The following is a 20,080-nucleotide window of genomic DNA, read 5'->3' on the forward strand; positions in this document are numbered from 1 at the left end:
CTGATATGCTCTTTCTTTGATATTTATGCACATACAAGGTTACAGAACAATTAAGTGTGTCAGAATTCTGGAAATGATCTGTACTAATTAAAAACAATCCCATTTCTCTATTAGTTTAATTATTTTTTATTTGATTAGTGAGTTTAGTAGACTTTATTTACTTTGGACTTATAATGAGCTTTTTTTGTTTCCTATTGGCCTTATAATGAATTGATGTGGCCTTGTCATACATGTACTTGTGACAGCTATAACACCTCTGTGATCATTGGAAATACTGATGAACATTGATCTAAGGAATACAAAAATTTGAGAAAAGGACAAAGAAGCTTCTGGAATTAATTAATTTTTTCCTCAGAATTAAATCTGTTATCAAAGAACTTGCATGATTATTATTTAACATGTTTTTTAAATGTGGAAAAATAATTTTAAAATGGAGCAACCTTGAAGGGAAAAGGAAATATTTTAATATATTTTTTTCTTTAAAAACTTCCCCCCTTTCCCCATCCCCCATATATCCTATTACTAAAAATATTTAAAAGAATCTTTAAAAAATAAAACTGTAATTTTTTGTTAATATCTCTATCTTCTATTACATATAGGATTATCCATAAAAAATGAAACCCAGATTATATAGTCTCATGGATATATATGAAATTATTAAAAGATAAAAGTACCTGAAATAAATACAGGGCGTACCAAAACGTTTTTTAGGACACCTTACATATGGCAGATAAAACAGAATGTTAGAGTATATTTAGTTTACCTTTACTGCTCTTGATGGTGCCTTAGCATCCAGTAAAAGTTAATAGTCTTCCTAAGTGTTAAATTGAATGTACGGGAACCTTATTATAATTTTCTGCATTGTAGATTGTTTTCAATATAGTCAATTTGCCACCATCCTAATTCAGGCTGACCAAACGTACTAAGTACAATCTACAACGAAGACAGATCACAACCCACCTATTTTAGGTGACTCTTGTTCATGTCCTCACAGAATATTGCCAAAGGATCTCCAACCATTGTGCAAGGATTCCTTCTCATCTTCTCCTGACCTTGTTATTTTTACTGTGTCAAAATAATGCTTATTTAGGATCACTTTTCACCCCAATCAAAGTTTTGTGGGGGTTTCATATCACTTACAAACTAAGTTAAATGTTTCTTAGCCTGGAATCCGGTGCCCTCCAAAGCCTGCCTCATCCTACCCTTCCATTGGGATTCACACTACTCTTCTTCATGTACTCTCTTTTCCCTGTTTCTGCCTGCATTTATAGGCCATACCACCAGGCTAATGGAACATCTCCATACAATTCCCTATTGAGGTCAATGCTTAGTTCAAGGACCATTTTCCCTAACCTTTGAGATGATTCTGACCTCTCTCTCTTCTAGTTTCTCAAAGCACTCTGTACCTCTACTTTGCATTTAATCATATTGATACTTGTAGGTTGTGTGAGTCTTAATAGGGGCAGCTAAGTGGCTCAGTGGATAGAGCACCGGCCCTGAAATTGGGAGGATCTGAGTTTAAATCTCACCTCAGACACTTACTAGCTGTGTGACTCTGGGCAAGTCACTTAACCCCAATTGCCTTAAACATCCTAGGCCTAATGTATATCTTACCACAGGATCCAGATGGCTCTGGAGGAGAGAGTGAGGCTGGGAACCTTGCCTAGTTCTCTCTCACTTACATGCAAGTCATGACATCACCCTAATGTCATGGCCCTCTTTGAGAATGAAGGACAAACAGCAAGTCTTAAGTCTGTTCCTCCCTTTAGATCGTTACTGAGGGCACAAACCATGCTTTGTTATTGTTGTTTGTAGTCCCAAAGCCTAGTTCTGTGTGTTTTAGACATATTAGGCATAATTCATGCTTGTTGTATGGAACTGTTGAATTGAGCTTCATAGTAGACTTCATCTCAAGAAGTTTAGTCATCTCTGAAATTCCAGACTATATTATAAGATGGTCTCACTGACAGATGGTTCAATGGCTTTGACCTTCCCTGGACAATGTGATTATGACATTCTAATGGCTTGGACATCTGATTCAATGAAGGACATCTGACTAAATATAAGGCATTTAATTAACATCTCCTAACTAGAAGGGAGCCCCTCCCTTGGTCATCCCTAGAAGCTACTTCTAATCTTGTGTGATATTTTCAGGACTTCAAGGAATATAGAAAAATCCTCACACTAAGTTGATCTAACTGTGGAGTTCATTGAATAATATTAAAACCAATTAGACATATCTTGGCATGTGGGATATCAGAAAACATGAGTCCCTTGGTTTTACTTCATTGCTGCCTACTGGGTCCTTATTTTTGTCTGAAATGGGAAGATGAGGCTGGGATTATAACTGCTGTCAAAGTCAGCCCTATCCTGACAGTAATAATCTAGCCACCCAATGGTCTGACGATCTTAGGGTTAGTTAGATATTGGTGCTTTTTCACTGAAGTAAACTAAATGAGCTGGTGCTATTTACAAAGTACCAATCTAGCTTAAACACACAGACAGCTGAAGTTCCATTGGAATCAGAGAATGTACTTCTGGATATTTGTCAGTCACTTGACCTCTCTTTTTTTCATGTGCTTCCTGGGCCAAAGGGGCCTGCTCTATGAAGCTGGAATCAATATGACATCAAGCATCTGGATGAAAAATGAAATTCACTTAGTAGCTGGTGTTTCCAAACATGTGGTTTACTCCCATTTTGCTGACAAATCACCCAGTGTCATCACTTAATTTTTCACTTTTCATTCAGACATTTGTTTTTCTGTAGCCTAAGCCAAGCTATGCTCAATGACTGAAAGAGTTTCTTCGTTAGATGCAATTTGAGTTTTCAGAGATAACCATTAAACAGAAAAACTAATTTTTCAGGGAAATGTTTATTTCTAAATTCAAATCAAAGACTGCCCGATAATGGGTGCCTAAACAAACCTTTCACTCAGCAGTTTCTTTTAAAAATCTCTTAATATATTATTTTGAAAGACCTATGATTTCACCTCTGTGTGTTCTCCCTGTGCAAAGGAAATTAGATCTTTTCCATATTTCCTGAATTGCTGTGGTCAGAAAAATCCATGAGTGAATGCATTTATGTCTTTTGTCTTAGCTTCTAGTGAATAGCGAGTCTTTATTTTAACAAGGTTTGAGCAGCTAAGTGCCACAGTGAATAGAGCGTCAGACCTGAAGTCAGGAAGACCTGAGTTCAAATCCAGGCTCAGACACTTATTAGCTTTGTGTCAGTGAGCGAGACATTATACTGTTGTTTGTCTCAGTTTCCTCATCTGTAGAATGGGAATAATAATAGTACTTACATCCCAGGGCTGTTGTAGGGATCAAATGAGATAATAATTATAAAGTGCTTAGCATAGAGCCTGGCACATAGTAAGCTCGACATAAATTTTAGATGCCGTTATCATCGTCATTATTACTTGTAAAGTGCTTTGTAAACCTTAAAATTATATATATATATATATATATATATATATATATATATATATCCTAGCTTTTGTTATTATAACAAGAAATACAATTGATATTTTACCAATTGGAGAGGAGAGGAGAAAGTCAAAGTAGAAATAGGACTGTTGCTTTGAATAGATGGGATAACAATAATGAATGACAAGAGAAAGCAAGAACTGATCATCTCTTAATTTTATTCCTTTTGCTCTGCCAGGGGAAAATGACCTTTAGTCTGAAAAGAACAAAAAATAGCTAAAAGGTTGCAAGATAAGTAAGTAGAGATAGTAAGAGATTACTGACCTGGGTGAGGTCAGGCCATCAAATTCAAATATATAACATCATAGCATAACAAAATCTGGCAGTTGTGATAGTTGATTTTTGTCAGTGATCTCTGAAGGATCATGAAGATCACAGAGTTGGAATAAAGCAGACATAATCCTGAATTTAAAAAAAAAATTTAAGGCAGATACCAGTAGATTCTGCAAACTATAGGCCAATGAGCTTCCTGGCAAAATTCTAGAATGTCTTATGAAAGGCATAGTTGATATAAAATCTAGAAAAGGAAGCTATGATGCCAGAGAGCCACCATGACTTCATCAAAATCTAGCTATGCCAGATCAACACCATTTTTTCCTTTTGGATAGAGTTACTAGGTTAGTAGATCAGAGCAATGCTATGTGCTTATATATTTTACCTAAATTTCTAGCAAAGCATTGGATAAAGTTTCTTATGTTAGTCTTGTGGACAAGATGTAATAATAAAGGGTTGATGATAGTAATCGTTGACTTGCTGGACCCAAAGAATAGTAATTAATGGTTTGATGTCAAATTGAAAAGTTGTCATTAGTGGAGTGCTCTAGGCATTTTTGTTGGGTCCTATGCAATAACATTTTTATCAATGACTTTAAAGAAGGAAGGAGCAAAGGAAAGAAGCATTTATTAAGCATCTATCATATGTCAGGCACTGTGCCTTACACATGTTATTGAATTTTATACTCACAATAATCCTGGAAAGTAGGTGCTATTATTACCCCCATTTTACAGGTAAGAAAACCAAGGCAAACAGAGGGTAAATTAGTCTGGATTACACAGTTAGTCAGTGTCTGAGACTGGATTTGAACCTGGGTCTTCCTGACTTCAAACCCAATGATCTAGCCACTGTGCCACCTAGATGTTCCAGAAGGCATAGATGAGAAAAATCCACAAAAGACAGAGAACTTAGAGGAATGAGAATATATTGGATAACCAAGTTGGGATCCAAATAGAATCAATCTCTCTCTCTCTCTCTCTCTCTCTCTCTCTCTCTCTCTCTCTCTCTCTTTTGGTGAGGCAGTTGGGGTTAAGTGACTTTCCCAGGGTCACTTAGCTAGTAAGTGTCAAGTGTCTGAGGCTGGATTTGAATTCAAGTCCTCCTGAATCCATGGCCAGTGCTCTATCCACTGCGCTACCTAGCTGCCCCAATCCAAATAGAATCTTAGTCTCCCTGCTTTCAGTATGCACCCTCTAAAATCCATCCTTTACATAATCACCAAAACAATCTTTCTAAAATACAGGTATGGTTCTCATGTGAGCAAAGATCTTTGGTGATTTCCTGTCACTCCTAGGAATAATGCAAACTCTTCAGTTTGGCCTCTAAACCCTTTCCCAATTAGACTCTAGACTGTTTTTATAGACTAGTTTAATATGATCTCCATTAACATACTTTTTGTTCTAGCAATATTGGTTTCCTTGCCATTCCTCAGACTTACTGTTCTATGTCCTGTCTCTGCCCAGAAATGCACTCCCTTTTCACCTCAGCCTCTTAGAAGCCTTAACTTCCTTCTAGAATCAGCTCAGGTAGCACATTCTAAAGAAAGACTTTCTCATCAAATTATCTTGTATCGCATATCAAAATAGAATATAAGGTCTTTTAGGGAAATGGACTGATGTTTTCTTTTTTATCTTTGTACTCATATCCCAGCTTAAATATATGATTATTGAATTGAACTGGATCATTGAGATGAATCTAATAAGATGAAATTTAATGGGATAAATGAAAGCCTTATGCTTGTGTTCAAAAATCAATTTCTCAAGTACAAGATGAGGGAGGTCAGGTAAACATACCAGTTTGTCTAAAAATAATAATAGCTTACAATTACACTGTGCTTTAAGGTTTACAAAGCACATTCCATACATTATCTCATTTGATCCTGAAGGTTTTAGGAGAGTACAAGCTCAATATGAGACAGTAGGGTGGAATAGCAATTGAAAAAGCTAATGCAACCTTAGATTGCCCTGAGAAGCAAAGGGTCCAGATGAGGAAAGTGATGCTCCCAAGTGATGTACCGCTGCAGGTGTAGTCTGTACTCATCATTCCATACCTGCAGTACTGGGTTTAGTTCTGGTCACCAAATCTTAAGAAGGAAATTGATCAGCTTAAGAGTATCCACAGGAGGGCAACTGGGATAGTAAAAGACCTCATCAAGTTCATGTTATGAAGGACTGACCAGGGGAAATGAGCATATTTAGCATACAGAAGACTTAAAGAGGACCTGACAGCGCTATCTTCAAATATCAGAAGGGCTGTTATGTGGAAGACTGATGAATTAGACTTGTCTTGTCACCATAAGTGAGGAATTATTAGTGGTAAGGAGAAGTTGCAGAAGGATAACTTCAGATTAGCATGTTAGTTATTTTGGGGAAGAAGTAAGATTTGTTTATTCATACCTATATGTGTGTATACATACATGTGTGTATAGAGTATAGCATTCCTCAGGTTTAGTTGGACCGAAGGACCATAGACATTCCTTGTGTAGTCCCATATGTCTTGTTGTGCCCTTCGCTTTTCTGTCATCGTCCAGCTTAAATTTAGCAGGAGATGTCTTCTCCCATTCTATTCCCTTTCTTTGGTCCAGTTTCAGGGTCGCTTTTGAATACTCTGCTATTTCCTATGATCCCCATGAACATTCTCTTGGATCTTTCCCTTTTGATGACTTTATCCCTTAAATCAGAATGTTACCTAATCCTGCTTTTATTTCTTTTCTGTCCCAACAACAAAATACAGGGATCATCTTATTTGACCTAGTGTAAACTCCTCCCTGGCCATGTTGACTACAGTTTTCTCTCCTTCAGATAAAACATGCCTTTCCTTAATCTCCTACCTTTGACTTTGACCATCCTTCTCCTTTTTCATATTATCTCCACCTCTGGAAACCTTCACTCCCTTTATTTTACTCTTCAACTTCAAATTAGTCATTCTGACTTCCAAGGCCCTCCACCAGGCTGCTTCTTTTCCCATTGCCCCTCTCACTTCTTTCTTCTCACTGCCCACTCCCTTCACTTCAGTCAAACCTCCTGGGCCCTTTTGTTCCTTTCTCCCACTCCCACATCCACCTCCCAAACCCTTTCCCTGCTGTTACTTATGCCTAGAATATCCTCCCACTTCATCTGTCAAACAGCCTCCTTTCCTTCTTTCAAACCCACCCACAGACTCGTGTATTTTTCTAGGACACCCACCCCCTAACCATCCTAAATGGATTGGGGGTGGAGTAGGAAGAGGAATGAGATTTAGAGATAGGAATTTGTGGGGGCCCGATTATTCACCAAAATCCATATAGTGCTCTAAGGAGAAAAAAAAAGAAATTGTGGGTCTTGCTATTAACACAAAAACTTTCTGGGAACAGAGAATATGGTTTCAATGTTTCATATATGTGTGTGTGTATAAAAGCATTTTTTAATGGCAAAACCAATCAATAAATAAGGAAGTTATCACAAGGGCTCCTCTGATGAAGGTTTTCATTCATGAATTAAACAACCATTTAAAAAAATATATCAGGTCACCTAGCAGAGTTCAGAAATCAAAGCCCCAGGACGTACAAAGATCCTTCAGAATTATCTTTCTATTTAGCTTTGAATTAAAATGTAGACTTTTCATTATTTTCTGTAAGGGCAAAAGAGTCTGGAAATAGTGAAAAGTATTCCAAGTGTTGCATCAACTTTCTGCCTAGTATCTCAGTTTGGCACAAAGGTGGTTTTGTCTGGGAGAAACTTTCCTAGTGAAGCTGATAAATTTTAGGCTTTTAGGAAGTGGTACAAAAATGACATTTTCAGTTTACGTGCTAGAAGGGGTAAGAATTTTTATCACACCTCTTTGGCTCTGTTTTAAATGTAATCAAGATAAATCAGGCTTTTAAAATCTTAACAAGAATGCCTTCATTACATTACACATAGATAGACAGACAGACAGACATGCTAAACAAAAAACTCGCATTTTTAACATGCTCAAGAGATGCATAAATTGTATTTTTTAAAAATAAAAACTAAATCCCATTAATATTTTTGGTAATGCACTTTTAGCATATTAATTACTCTCCAGTGAAAGCAAATTCTTCTTCACTTTCACTTTATTATTAGACCTACAAACCTAAACAAACACATTTAACATCAAATCCTCCAAATTACAAGAGACAGAAGTGTTTGGACACCTACTACCATTTGACTCTCATCCAAAATCTTAAATTTAGAGTTTCTGGATTATTGCAGAATGAATTGCATTTTAAAAAATGATTTAATGTAAACATTTTTAAAAAAACTGATCTGGTGGTATTCAGAATTAATACGATTTATTTTTAATTTGTTGTAGTTTCAAGAAATTTACTTGTTCAGATTCCCCCAGCACTAATGAGATACAAATACTCTGTGTCTTTAAAGTGAAATAGGCCCTGGTGTATCTTGCCACTGAAAGAAGCTTCACTCACTAAATAGAATTCTAATTGCTGTGTATTCTTCTTCACTTTTGTAATCACCAGGTTCTCTCATTCAAGTCCCTTCAGTTGAGAGGGGGAAACTTAGTAAAGTTCGCCTGGGCTCATTGTCTTTGAAAAAGGAAGGAGAAAGGCAATGCTTCTTATTTACAAAACACTTTTTAATTTGTACAAGAAGTTCAGGAGGAAAACTGCACCTGCTAAAGGTACTGTTTTTACATAACTACGCCATATACAATCTACACTCCTACAAGAATTCAGGGTTTTTTTTAAATGATAAAATGGCTTTCCAGCATTTGGCATTATTTCAGCAAGAATTCTCACTAACAGTAGAAATAGTGAGATAATAACCAGCAATAAAATTTTGCCTTTTTTATTACTTGGATCCAAAATAATGGAAACTCATTTTTAAGCGTTTTTGCTAGAAAGAAGTAGGATTAAATTCGTGGACTAGACACCAAAAATTATTATTAGTAGATGGTTACTGAGCCGTAAGAAATCTTTCCCGGTTCCCCGGAGGACTATCTAGTTTAGTGAGGCAAAAATTTGCTAAATGGTCGATTAATGTGTACCTTACATTATCTTTGCAAACAAAGAGGAAAAATCCTAAGCAAAATAGACATGATTTTTCCATTCCCTGGACTACCATTAGAGAGTTGTTCCCTCTTTAGAAGCTGCTACCAGGGTACTGCCGAGTGCACTGAAGCATAATTTACAAAAAATTTCCCAGTAGTTTGTGTGTGAGGGGAAGAGTGACTTAGCCAATAAAGGCCCACCTCATAGTGAGGAAGGCCTGGGTCCAAGTCTAGCCTCTCACACATGCTGTTTCAGTGACCCAGGGCAAATTACATCATCTCTCAGTGCCTAAGACAAGTCTCTAAGACTGAATTGCAGAGCAAGCAAGGTTAAGGTAGTCTGGGGGTTGGGGTAAGATGTATTTCCTATACTAGTGAAAACATAAGTCCATTTCCTTTCACCCCCCAAAATATGTATGTGTACAGTGTGGGAGGGAGGAAGAGTTAGGTGGATGGGGAAGGGAAAGGGGGAGAAGAAGAGAAAATATTTCTCCCAGGTTGGTATCTTTAAAAAAATACCATGTTGATTATGGCATAGATTTGAAGTATGTTTTCTTTTCTGACCTCAGACCTGTTGAAATAATAGAAATGTTTAAATCTCACATTGCTTTCTAACTCTTCTAGAACCCTTTTGCTAAGAAGTGATTTGTTTCCACAGACAGGTGGTGTTCTTTCTCTCATAGAGTGCACCTTGATTGAGGAGCCAGATGCAAGTGAAGATGATTGTAAGTCACAGTCTGCTACTTAAGAGTTTCAGCTCAAGCTAGAGACTTTCAAGATTGTGTCACTGTTTATATCCCATCTTTGAAACGATATCCACTTTATGACTTCTAAGAATGTGGTGTACAAATAATAATGCCTTTTTCTCTCTCCCTGATGACACTTAGTTTGAAAACACAAAAGAATTAAACGAGTCTTTTTCCCTTCTCTATTGTATGGGGGTATTATTTAACTGTATAATTTCTGAATCTTTTAGAACTATTTTTGAATTCATATTACAGTATATTTTTCCCCTGTGGCAAATTGGGCCATTTTTTTTGACAGTTGGCAGAGAGGAAAAAGAAATTGAATTGTCATATAATAATTGTACCCTTTGGGGTGCCAGAAAACACTGGATGAGGAGACTAGAAAAACTGGCCATCACCCTCACCTGCTTTGTAACATTGAGCAATTCATTAATCCTTCCTGGGCCTCAGGTTCCTTAGCTGCTTAATAGGAACAGTAATTCTTTCACTGTGCCGGGGAGATGTGTGAAAGTAAAAATAATCACAAATGTAAAAACATTCACGTTGCTAAAAAGAGCTACACTGGCAAGGGAATTGTTGTGGCTTCTGTCTCTAATAACATGTTTTTTTTCTCTGTATTAAGCAAAAGGCTCTGGGCAAGTGTTTGGACACCTGGATTTTAAGATTGTGGTGGAACCTCCGGATTCCGCTCCTTTCACTGTTGTCTTGTTAGCGCCTTCTCGCCAAGAAAAAGCTGCTTGGACAAGTGACATAAGTCAGGTGAGCCAGATGCTTTCCCCACATCTTTTTTTTTGCATTCTGTTTGGTCATAAGACCACAAAGGGAAATTTTCAGAGATGCTGCTTTAAAAAAAAAAAAAAATTACTATAGGGCAGCTAGGTGGCGCAGTGGATAAAGCACTGGCCTTGGATTCAGGAGGACCTGAGTTCAAATCCAGCCTCAGACACTTGACACTTAACTAGCTGTGTGACCCTGGGCAAGTCGCTTAATCCTCATTGCCCTGCAAAAAACAAAAAACAAAACAAAACAAAAAAAGTTACTATATACTCTAATGTAGTCACATGATCTTGGACAAGACATTTAGCCTAATCTTACCTCACTTTCCTCATCTGTAAATTTAAATGAGGAGAGTTGATGATCTTTAAGATCTATTCTAGGGGCGGCTAGGTGGCACAGTGGATAGAGCACCGGCCCTGGAGTCAGGAGTACCTGAGTTCAAATCCAGCCTCAGACACTTAACACTTACTAGCTGTGTGACCCTGGGCAAGTCACTTAACCCCAATTGCCTCACTAAAAAAAAAAAAAAAACATCTATTCCACCTGTTAAATTCTCTGTCCTGTAAGCTCCTTGAGAGCGCAAACTGTTTTTTTTGCTTCTTTTTGCAGACTCAGCACTTGGCACAGTACCTGAAACATAAGTAGGCACTTAATAAATGTTTATCAATTGATTCATACATCTGGATACTCATCATACCTTGTTGTATTAATATAGTGGAATTTTTTGAAGAAGAAAAATGCAATATTTATTGCACTTTGTCCTTGTTTACTTACATGAAATGAAAATATAGCAGTTTTTAAAAATACAGTGATTTAGATTTTCTCCCACTCGTGTGTACGCACACTCACATTTTAATAACAAAACCAAACACTCGATTACAGGATAGATTTGACTTCATCAAACAGTGACACAATTATGATACACTCACAGCTAGATTGTCAATTTGGGATATTTAGAGCCACAATCACACGATGACAAAAGTGCCCCAAAGCTTACCTGTTGAAGGGAGCTGCTTTTGTGAAGCTTCGTTAGTGGTTAAGGATTCAACACCTAAGGAAAAGCTTGTGTGCTCATTAAGTGGAGAAGGAAAGCAGAGAAATTTCTTTCATCTCTTATGTTATCGATCAAGAATGTCTGGTTATCTTGGCCTTAACACATGGAGATGCAGTGAATTCACAGTCTAGCTGGTTTTTATTCACTAAGGAGGTTGGATTCTCTTGAGATATTGGTTGAATTAATTGATTAAGTTAAGCTCCAGTAGGATGGCATAAAAATCTGATGTTGGGAGAATATTTTCAAACATACTATTCCAGTATTAGAGAATTGATTTCTAGGCTGTAGCAATGATATTGATGAACCCTGTGGTCTCCTAAAAGACAGAAAAGGCATTAATATTGCTAAATATTCCAGCAGCATTTCTAGGGAAGGGCTCAAAGTGTTTTTACATACCAAAAAAAGTTTAAGTAAAAAATGAAATAGACTGAGTCTCCCAGATATTTTGTTGTTTAGTGAGTAGAAGCTATTAAGGAGATGGCAAAAGTGTATGCTGCTTGATTAATCCTGATGTACCTCCATTTCTTAAAAGCTTAAGCAACATGGTGAATGGCTGGCAGTGAAACTAGTCCCTTTAGGACTAGACAAAGGAATCAAAACTTGGCTTTTTATAGTTCTACTACCTCTCCTGTTTGATTCTTTTTTTTTTTTTTTTTTTTTGGTAAGGCAATTGGGTTAAGTGACTTGCCCAGAGTCACACAGCTAGTAAGTGTCAAGTGTCTGAGGTCAGATTTGAACTCAGGTCCTCCTGAATCCAGGGCCAGTGTTTTATCCACTATGCCACCTAGCGGCCCCCTGTTTGATTCTTTATCCATTCATTTCATTTGCTCATTCAACAAACATTTATTAAGTACCTACTGTATACTGTTTATACTAGGCTAGGCATGGGGGAGGTAAAATGTTTAGAGAAGACACGAAATTTACTGTCAAGTAGTGGTTCATTAACCCTTTTATTGTCTATAATCCTGCTGCCTAATTATTAAGACAGGGTGGTGGAAGGAGGACATGTAGCTATCCCAGTGAATTTCATATTTATAATTACGGTAATAACAACATTAAGACCAAGAAATGGACATGATATTAGAACCTAGTTTGAGAACATTCTCTTACTGCTTCGAATGTGCCTGTCAGCCTAGCCCGGTCAATAGTGATAGTGCTGAGATGGGTCCTTCTGGAAGATGGATTTCAGAACTGGAAAAGGGAGTTACCCTGGGAAAGGAAGCATGGGATAGGGAATCCAGAACAGCAGTCTTGCATGGCCAAACTGTGAGTTTTAGTCGACTTCTTTATCAAGGCTTGAATTACCTGATAGATACAACTAGTAAATCTTTTTGACAAAACAAGCTGGAACAGAATTGGAGTAAGATGAAAAGAGAAGGAAGAGTATGAGAGGATACAATGGAAGAAATTTCACAATTAATAGTAATTGGGGGGCAGTAGATAAAGAACCAGCCCTGGATTCAGGAGGCCATGAGTTCAAAATCCAGCCTCAGACACTTGACACTTACTAGCTGTGTGACCCTGGGCAAGTCACTTAACCCTCATTGTCCCGTCCAAAAAAAACAAGTAATAACTATGAATATAAATGGGATGAAGTCACCCATAAAACAAAAGAAGGTTAGTAGATGGATTGGAAAGCAGAATTCAACATTATGTGCTGCTTCCAAAAAGCACACTTGAAATATAAAGATTCATACAATTAAAACAAGGAGCTGGAACAGAATTTTATTTTGTGTCAGGGGAGTTAAGAAAAGCAAGGGTATCAATCCAGACTTTAAAACAGTCAGCAGTAAAACTAAACATCATTAAATGAGTTTAAAAGGATGCTTAAAGTTACCTTAAACAATGAAATAATCGGGATAGGAACTGGACCTGTTATTTTATTGAAATAGATAACTCCTGTGTAAGGACACTTCTACTCACAATACAGGTCAGCTTTGCCCTGAAACCATCCAGTGTCGTGGTTAGCAGACTGGAGACTGGCCCCCTCTCTGTTTTTATATTGCCAACAAGACTCTTTTTCGCATTCGTAAATAAATGGTTTTTTATATTTAAAATATGAGGAACATACAAAAACAGGAGGAGGACTGGATTTGTCCTATAGGTCATAGGCCACAATTTGTTCACCACTGCTCTAGTGTTAAAGAGTTGTCTATGGAACTGTGAGGTTAAGAGACTTGTCTAGGCTTACACAGCCAGTATGTGTCCGAGGTGAACCATACTAATACCATAATGTCAACACTTAATATTTAAATTCTAAAACCAAAAGCTAACATCTATAATGGGGGAATACTAGAAGCCTTTCTGGAAAGATAACATCTTGAAGCTGACCTTGTGATAAATAGAAGGAGATGGTGGTATATTCCAGGCTAGGGAACTGTTATGGCTGGGACCTAACTTGGAGCAAACTTGGGCACCCAGAAGCCTGGTAATGAGGCAGGAGGTGGTTGGTCTCGGTCCAGGATACAAGCTTAATGAGGGTGCCTGAAGTGTAATGTACCCTGGCCCTTGCTCAGGTCACAAAATAAAACCAGAGAAATCATAAGCCTTTTTGTATATTGCCAACAAAACCCCAGTAGGGTCAACTAGAAAGAGCAACTGTATTCAAAATAACTATAGATTATATAAAATATTTGGGAGTCAACCTACGAAGGAATAGAAAGGAACTATATGACTATAACTGGTAACACACTCCCAGGCTTACTTGTCCATTTTGCACTGGCACTAGCAGGTTGGGTCCTCAGAGAAGTGGTTCCTATTACTTTTAGGGGTATTAGGGTAATTCCCCCACCCCACTCTCTCAGCTGAAAAGCTTGCCTCATATTTTGCAGAAAAAATCAAGGCTATTCAGCATGAGCTCCTTTTTCTCCCATCTTCCTAATCTCTTATTACTCGGATGACTTCTGCCTCCTTCCTTCACCCATCTCATGTACTCCTTACAAGGCTAATCCCTCTATTTATTTGTTCATGTGATCTTCAACTGATTGCCTCCTTCTTCATCCAGACTCTTCCAGTATTTTCAATCTCTCTCTGTCTACTGGCACAAACTACAAACATTTCCATATCTCCCCATACTGAGAAAACCATTAACTTATTTTAACCAAAAACAAAATCACAAGTACGTGAGATTTTGCATTGTAACTAGATTTATTACAAGAGAAACGAATATGCATGTGGAACCCAAAAGCAGGGCAAAGAGTTCATAATTCAAACAGAAGCTTGCATATTTATGAAGTTGCAACAAAGAGAAGAGGAGAAATAGAAATTTCCACCTAAATGGGAGTGGCAGGAGAGAGGAAATCATGAATAATTAAAATTTTTTTTTTTTTTGGTGAGGCAATTAGGGTTAAGTGACTTGCCCAGGGTTACACAGCTAGTAAGTGTCAAGCATCTGAGGCCGGATTTGAACTCAGGTCCTCCTGAACCCAGTGCCAGTGCTTTATCCACTGAGCCACCTAGCTGCCCCCAAATCATGAATAATTAAGATGGCAAAAGCAGCATTCTTTTCCCTTGACAACAACTAGACTATGAAGGTAGAATAGTTTGCTTATCTACAGGGGTCCCAGCTGCACAAACAGTTTCTCAGCCTAGTGTAGACTGACTGGTACCTGACTTGATTCCCAAGGACGCACAGGAAGTCCAGTTTGGGATACAAACAACAAATTATGTCAGCTTTGTGGTATAGGACTTCATCCTTGACACATTCAGGGCCTCTTGCATACTCTGGGTCCAGTGTTTCTGGAAGATATGGCAGCTCAAAAGGACAAGTTTTACCTTTGCAACACCTCTCAAATATGCCCTCTTTTCTCCTCTGACACTACCACCTCTTTGGTGAAGGTACTCATCACCTCACACCTGGACTATTGCAATAGCAGCTGGTGGGTCTGCCTGCCTTGAGTCTTTGCCCACTCCAATCCTCCATTCAGCTACCAAAGTGATTTTCTTAAAGTGAAGGTTCTACCATGTTACCTCCTACTCAATAAACTCCAGTGGCTCCCTACTGCCTCTAGGATCAAATACAAAATACTCTGTTTGGCATTCAAAGCCCCTCATACCCCCCCAACCACCTTTCCAGTCTTCTCACACCTTACTCCCCAATAGATACTCTTTGATCCAGTAACACTGGCTTCCTGCCCGTTCCACAAACTAGATAGGCACTCTTATCTCTCATCTCTGGGCATTTTCTCTGACTTCACCCCATTCCTAGAATGCCTTCTCTCCTGAACTCCACCTGATTTCCCTGACTTCCTTTAGTCCCAGCTAAAATCCCGTCTTTTACTGGAAGACTTCTTCAATCTTTCCTAATTCTAATGCCTTCCCTCTGTTAATTATTTCATATCTATCATATGGATAGCTAGATAGTGTAATGAATGAAAAGTTCAAGAGATATAATTTCTGGGTAATCAGTCATTTTGTTAATTATGTCTGGTGAATAATTAATAAAAGGATGGTGATTTGGCCATTTCTTGTGAACCAAAGACTTATCATCGCAGCCTCTTGATGTGTATATGCCTTTGGAAGAGTGAGTGTTCCCGACAGGTGGACACAATCTAGTCAAAGGATCTACCCACCTCTATCCAATATGGAGGAGGACACAGTGGGCTTCCCCAGTGGGGTGAGGTCTGAACAAGACTGACGAGAATGTTAAATCCAATCTCATTATCAGCCCTGTTCTCCAGATGTTGATTTGACCTATTAGAGAATGAGGAAATGTCAAGGGAAAAAATCCTGGCTCTCCCCAATAATAATTGCTTATTAATATGAGAGAAATAATAATTTCTCTCTCTACATTTATAGATAGATATATAAAGAACAGAGCTATATATCTATCCACATACAAAGATAATGATCATATCATCTAGATAATATATGCAAAGCAAGATAGATATATGTGATATACATACACACATATATACATATATATACATGTGTATTTTACACATTTTGCATTGTATATATTTGTTTGCATGTTGACTCCCTTATTAAATTGTGAGCTCCTTGAGTACAAGGACTGTCTTCTGCCTCTTTTTTGTATCCCTAGCACTTAGCATAGTTCCTGGCATATTGTAGGCACTTAATACAGGCTGATTGATTGGTTAATGTGAATTATGGCTAAAATTATCATTTTTAGCACTCCTACTTATATTATGAACTCATGAAGGCAGGAACCATGCATAATGCCCACCATAGATTTTTGTCTGTAATTGCTATTGCTGTTCACTTGTTCAATCTTGTCCGACTCTTTGTGACCCCCATGGACCATAGCATGATAGTACTGTCTGTGTGGTTTTCTTAGCAAAGATACTGGAGTAGTTTGCCATTTCTTCCAGTAGGTTAAGGCATATAGTGCCTTGCCCAGGGTCAAACAGCTAGTAAATGTCTGAGACCAGATTTGAACTCAGGTCGTCTAGACTCGATGTCCAGTGTTCTATCCACTGAGCCACCTAGCTGTCCTATTTGTCTAATAGGGATGGCAAATAGTTGTTGCTTGATTTGATTAGGGGAGCCAGTTGCTAATTGTTGGTGAGTAGGGCATTTAAAAGCATCTATTTCAAAGTCCCTGTTTATAAGACTAAAATGACTGGACATCTGTAGAATCAATCAAATGGTAAAATTGATTGAATCCAGTTGTTTTCTGTAGAGTTAGCCAGGTAGAATGTTTAATTGCTGGTAAGGTCTACCAGAAATCCAGTATTTATGATGCTGTGGCCAGTTCATTTTCTATACAGATGTGGCTTCAAAGTACCATCAGAAATTAAATATTTCTGAGGCAAGGTAAGATGAAATAATAAAGCGAAATGTGCTTAAAGTCCTTCACTAACGTACTTAGAATGGACAAAATCTTTATTTTCTGATCATTTCTAGGAGAGGAATTGGGAAGAAAATCAGTGATGAGATGTTTTTGTTTGTTCCCCTTTTCTGTCTTATAGTGTAACCTTCCCTGGTGTTTTGAGGGAAGCTTTTTAATAGGCTCTACAATTGGCCAAATACCATGCATGTGTGTGACATTTCCACAAAAGTAGGGAGGCTTAAAGGTGAACTTCTATCTTTTTAGTTAAGAACCTCTAATTATACAGAGACTTGAGCTATAAACCTTTAAGCATGATAGTGAGCCTGGGTAAGCATTGGAACATGAAATTAATGCAATGGGTTTTTTTTTAAGTGGTCAAATTTTCAGCCTCAAATTTTGTACCTATAAATAGTTGATAGAAAAAAAATTATGTTTGGGAACCATTAACTACTTATATGTTATGTTGGTGATGTCAATGGTTAATTATGGCCTCAAGTAGTACTTGAAGGTGTAATTAATCATTCATGCTGTTTTAGATTCTAAAAATTTGTAGCTTCAGAAAGTGAGACCTAGGTGGTTTAAAATATTTCAGGCTTATAAAGAAGTTCATACACGAAACTGGAACTTAAATTTTTTTTTAATCGATTTCTTTTCTTTAAAAAGGGCTTCCACATGATTGGTATTAAAGTATGATACTTGAGTAAGTTGCTTACTAAAATAATAAGCAATAAATTATTTTCAAGCACAATTTTAATTCATGTAATTCAGTCTTGGCATATATAAATGGCAAGAGCCAGTCTTTCTCTTTCTTCTCTCTCTCTCTCTCTCTCTCTCTCTCTCTCTCTCTCTCTCTCTCTCTATATATATATATATATATATATATAGATAGATATATAGATATATAGATATATAGATATATAGATAGATATATATTAGGGACCAATTTTTAATTGGGGAGTGTTAGCTAAGTGGCTCACTGCAATATTGGGGCACGGAAGGAGACCGGCAGCTTCCCTTAAAACAGAACAGGACTAATTTTAACAAGAACGAACTTAAAAAAAAACAAACACAAACAGGATCAGTAGGATCAAGGGAAAGGAAATAAAATGGGGAAAGGGAAATTATACAACCTTAAAAGATACCACCACCTGGAATCAGCTGAGAATACACAGCAGAACTCCTATCGCCTTCCAGCGCCCAGTTAGAATGCCCAATTCTCCTCCCCCAATCCCAGAAAAACCCCACACAGCCCCAGCCAATGGGATGGCCGCTCTGACAGTCACATGACTACCCTCACTAGGCTTCCAATCATTATAATTTTGCCAGGCCCATGTAGGCGTAGGCGAGTGGTGATGACGTGAGGTGCCAGCACCATGGCAATGGCTACAACCAGTGGGTGGAGAACCTTGCGGTTTGCGGAGCCCCAGGCCAGTGTGCACCGAGGCATAAAAACCTCAAATAACAATTAATTCTTTACAATATCTATCTATCTATCTATCTATCTATCTATCTATCTATCTATCTATCTATCTATCTAAAAGCAGTTTTTTATAACAGGAAATACAAACTATTCTCTATAGTTATATGCTCCAAATTCTTAAAACAAAAATAGAAATGGAAACAGCTTAGATTTACAAAGATGAAAATGATGAATATTGAAAGGGTGCATGAAAAGACAGTTACTCTCAAGGCTAGTGGATCTATGAATTGTTCCAACCACTGTGGCAACCAGTTTGGAATTATTAAAAAAGTCATCAAATCCTGCAGTCCTACTACTAGGCATATACCCCTGAACTACAGAGGGAAAGGTCCATGTGTACAAAACTATTTATAATAGCAAACATATTTTAATAGCCAGAAATGCAAAGTAGATGGCTATTAGGGACTGACTGAATACGTTGTCCTATACTAATGTAATGGAGTACTGTTGTGATACAAGAAACTACAAATATGAAGCACTTATAAATCCTCGGGAAGACCCTGCATGAACTGATGCAGTGTGAAGTCAATTGGTCGAGAACAATTTAGACATTAACCATAGACGTGTAAAAGAAAACAGCTTTAAAAGACATGGGAATTCTCATGAATTTAGTGAGTAATTTTGACACCATTGGCCTGATATCTAAATTGAATTGGGAATCTGGTTATGTTCATGGTTTTCCCCATCACTTAGAAGCTAATGATTTTTATAAAGGAGTGACCCTGTGGTTTAAAAGAAAATCCATTGCCTATACCAGAAATAAGAATGACAGCCCATTCACAAAACTATGATATTCCCAACCTTTCCTGCCAGTCTTCAAACTCTACTTCTCCTTTCTCATTGGTTTCTTCTGTAATGTCTACAAACATACCGGTCTCCCCATTTTTTTTTCAGGTGAATGAGGGTTAAGTGACTTGCCCAGGGTCACACAGCTAGTAAGCGTCAAGTGTCAGACCAGATTTGAACTCACGTCTTCCTGACACCAGGGCCGGTGCTCTATCCACTGTGCCACCTAGCTGCCCCTGGTCTCCCCATTCTTAAAAGAACTTTACTAGATCCTACTATCCCCTCAAATTATTATTCTATAGATTTTCTCCTTTTCTTAGTGAAACTTTTAGAAAACTCTCTATGTTTACAGTTTCCTTGGCCTTTTCTCTCCTCTCTCTCTTCAACCCTATTCATTCTAGCTTCTGATTCTTGTCACTCAAATGCAATAGCTCTCTCTCTGGTTACAAATGATGTCTTATTTGATAAATCTCAAGGTCTTTTCATATTTTTCATTCTTCTTGACATCTAGGGGGAAGGGAAAGGAATAAGCACTACCTCTAAGCATTTAAAATGTGTGTATGTGGGTATAAATAATTTGCTCCTCACAACAACCCTGCAACGTAGGGGCTGTTGCTATCCACATTTTACAGTTGATGAAACTGAGACAAACACAGGTTAGATGACTTGCTCAGGGTCAC

At 37.7% G+C, this 20,080-nt stretch overlaps 1 protein-coding gene across 3 annotated transcripts in view; it reads left to right on the forward strand.

The window, feature by feature from the left end:
* RASGRF2 (Ras protein specific guanine nucleotide releasing factor 2) overlaps positions 1-20,080 on the forward strand; it is a 337,273-nt gene that overhangs the window by 150,944 nt on the left and 166,249 nt on the right. For all 3 annotated transcript variants that reach the window (XM_043969980.1, XM_043969989.1, XM_043969999.1), the window contains exons 10-12: positions 8,237-8,397; positions 9,425-9,491; positions 10,135-10,271. In XM_043969980.1, coding sequence (XP_043825915.1) covers positions 8,237-8,397; positions 9,425-9,491; positions 10,135-10,271 — 365 coding nt within the window. The remainder of the gene's footprint in view (positions 1-8,236; positions 8,398-9,424; positions 9,492-10,134; positions 10,272-20,080) is intronic.

Source organism: Dromiciops gliroides, chromosome 1 (assembly GCF_019393635.1).
Source record: "Dromiciops gliroides isolate mDroGli1 chromosome 1, mDroGli1.pri, whole genome shotgun sequence".
Classification (NCBI taxonomy): domain Eukaryota; kingdom Metazoa; phylum Chordata; class Mammalia; order Microbiotheria; family Microbiotheriidae; genus Dromiciops; species Dromiciops gliroides.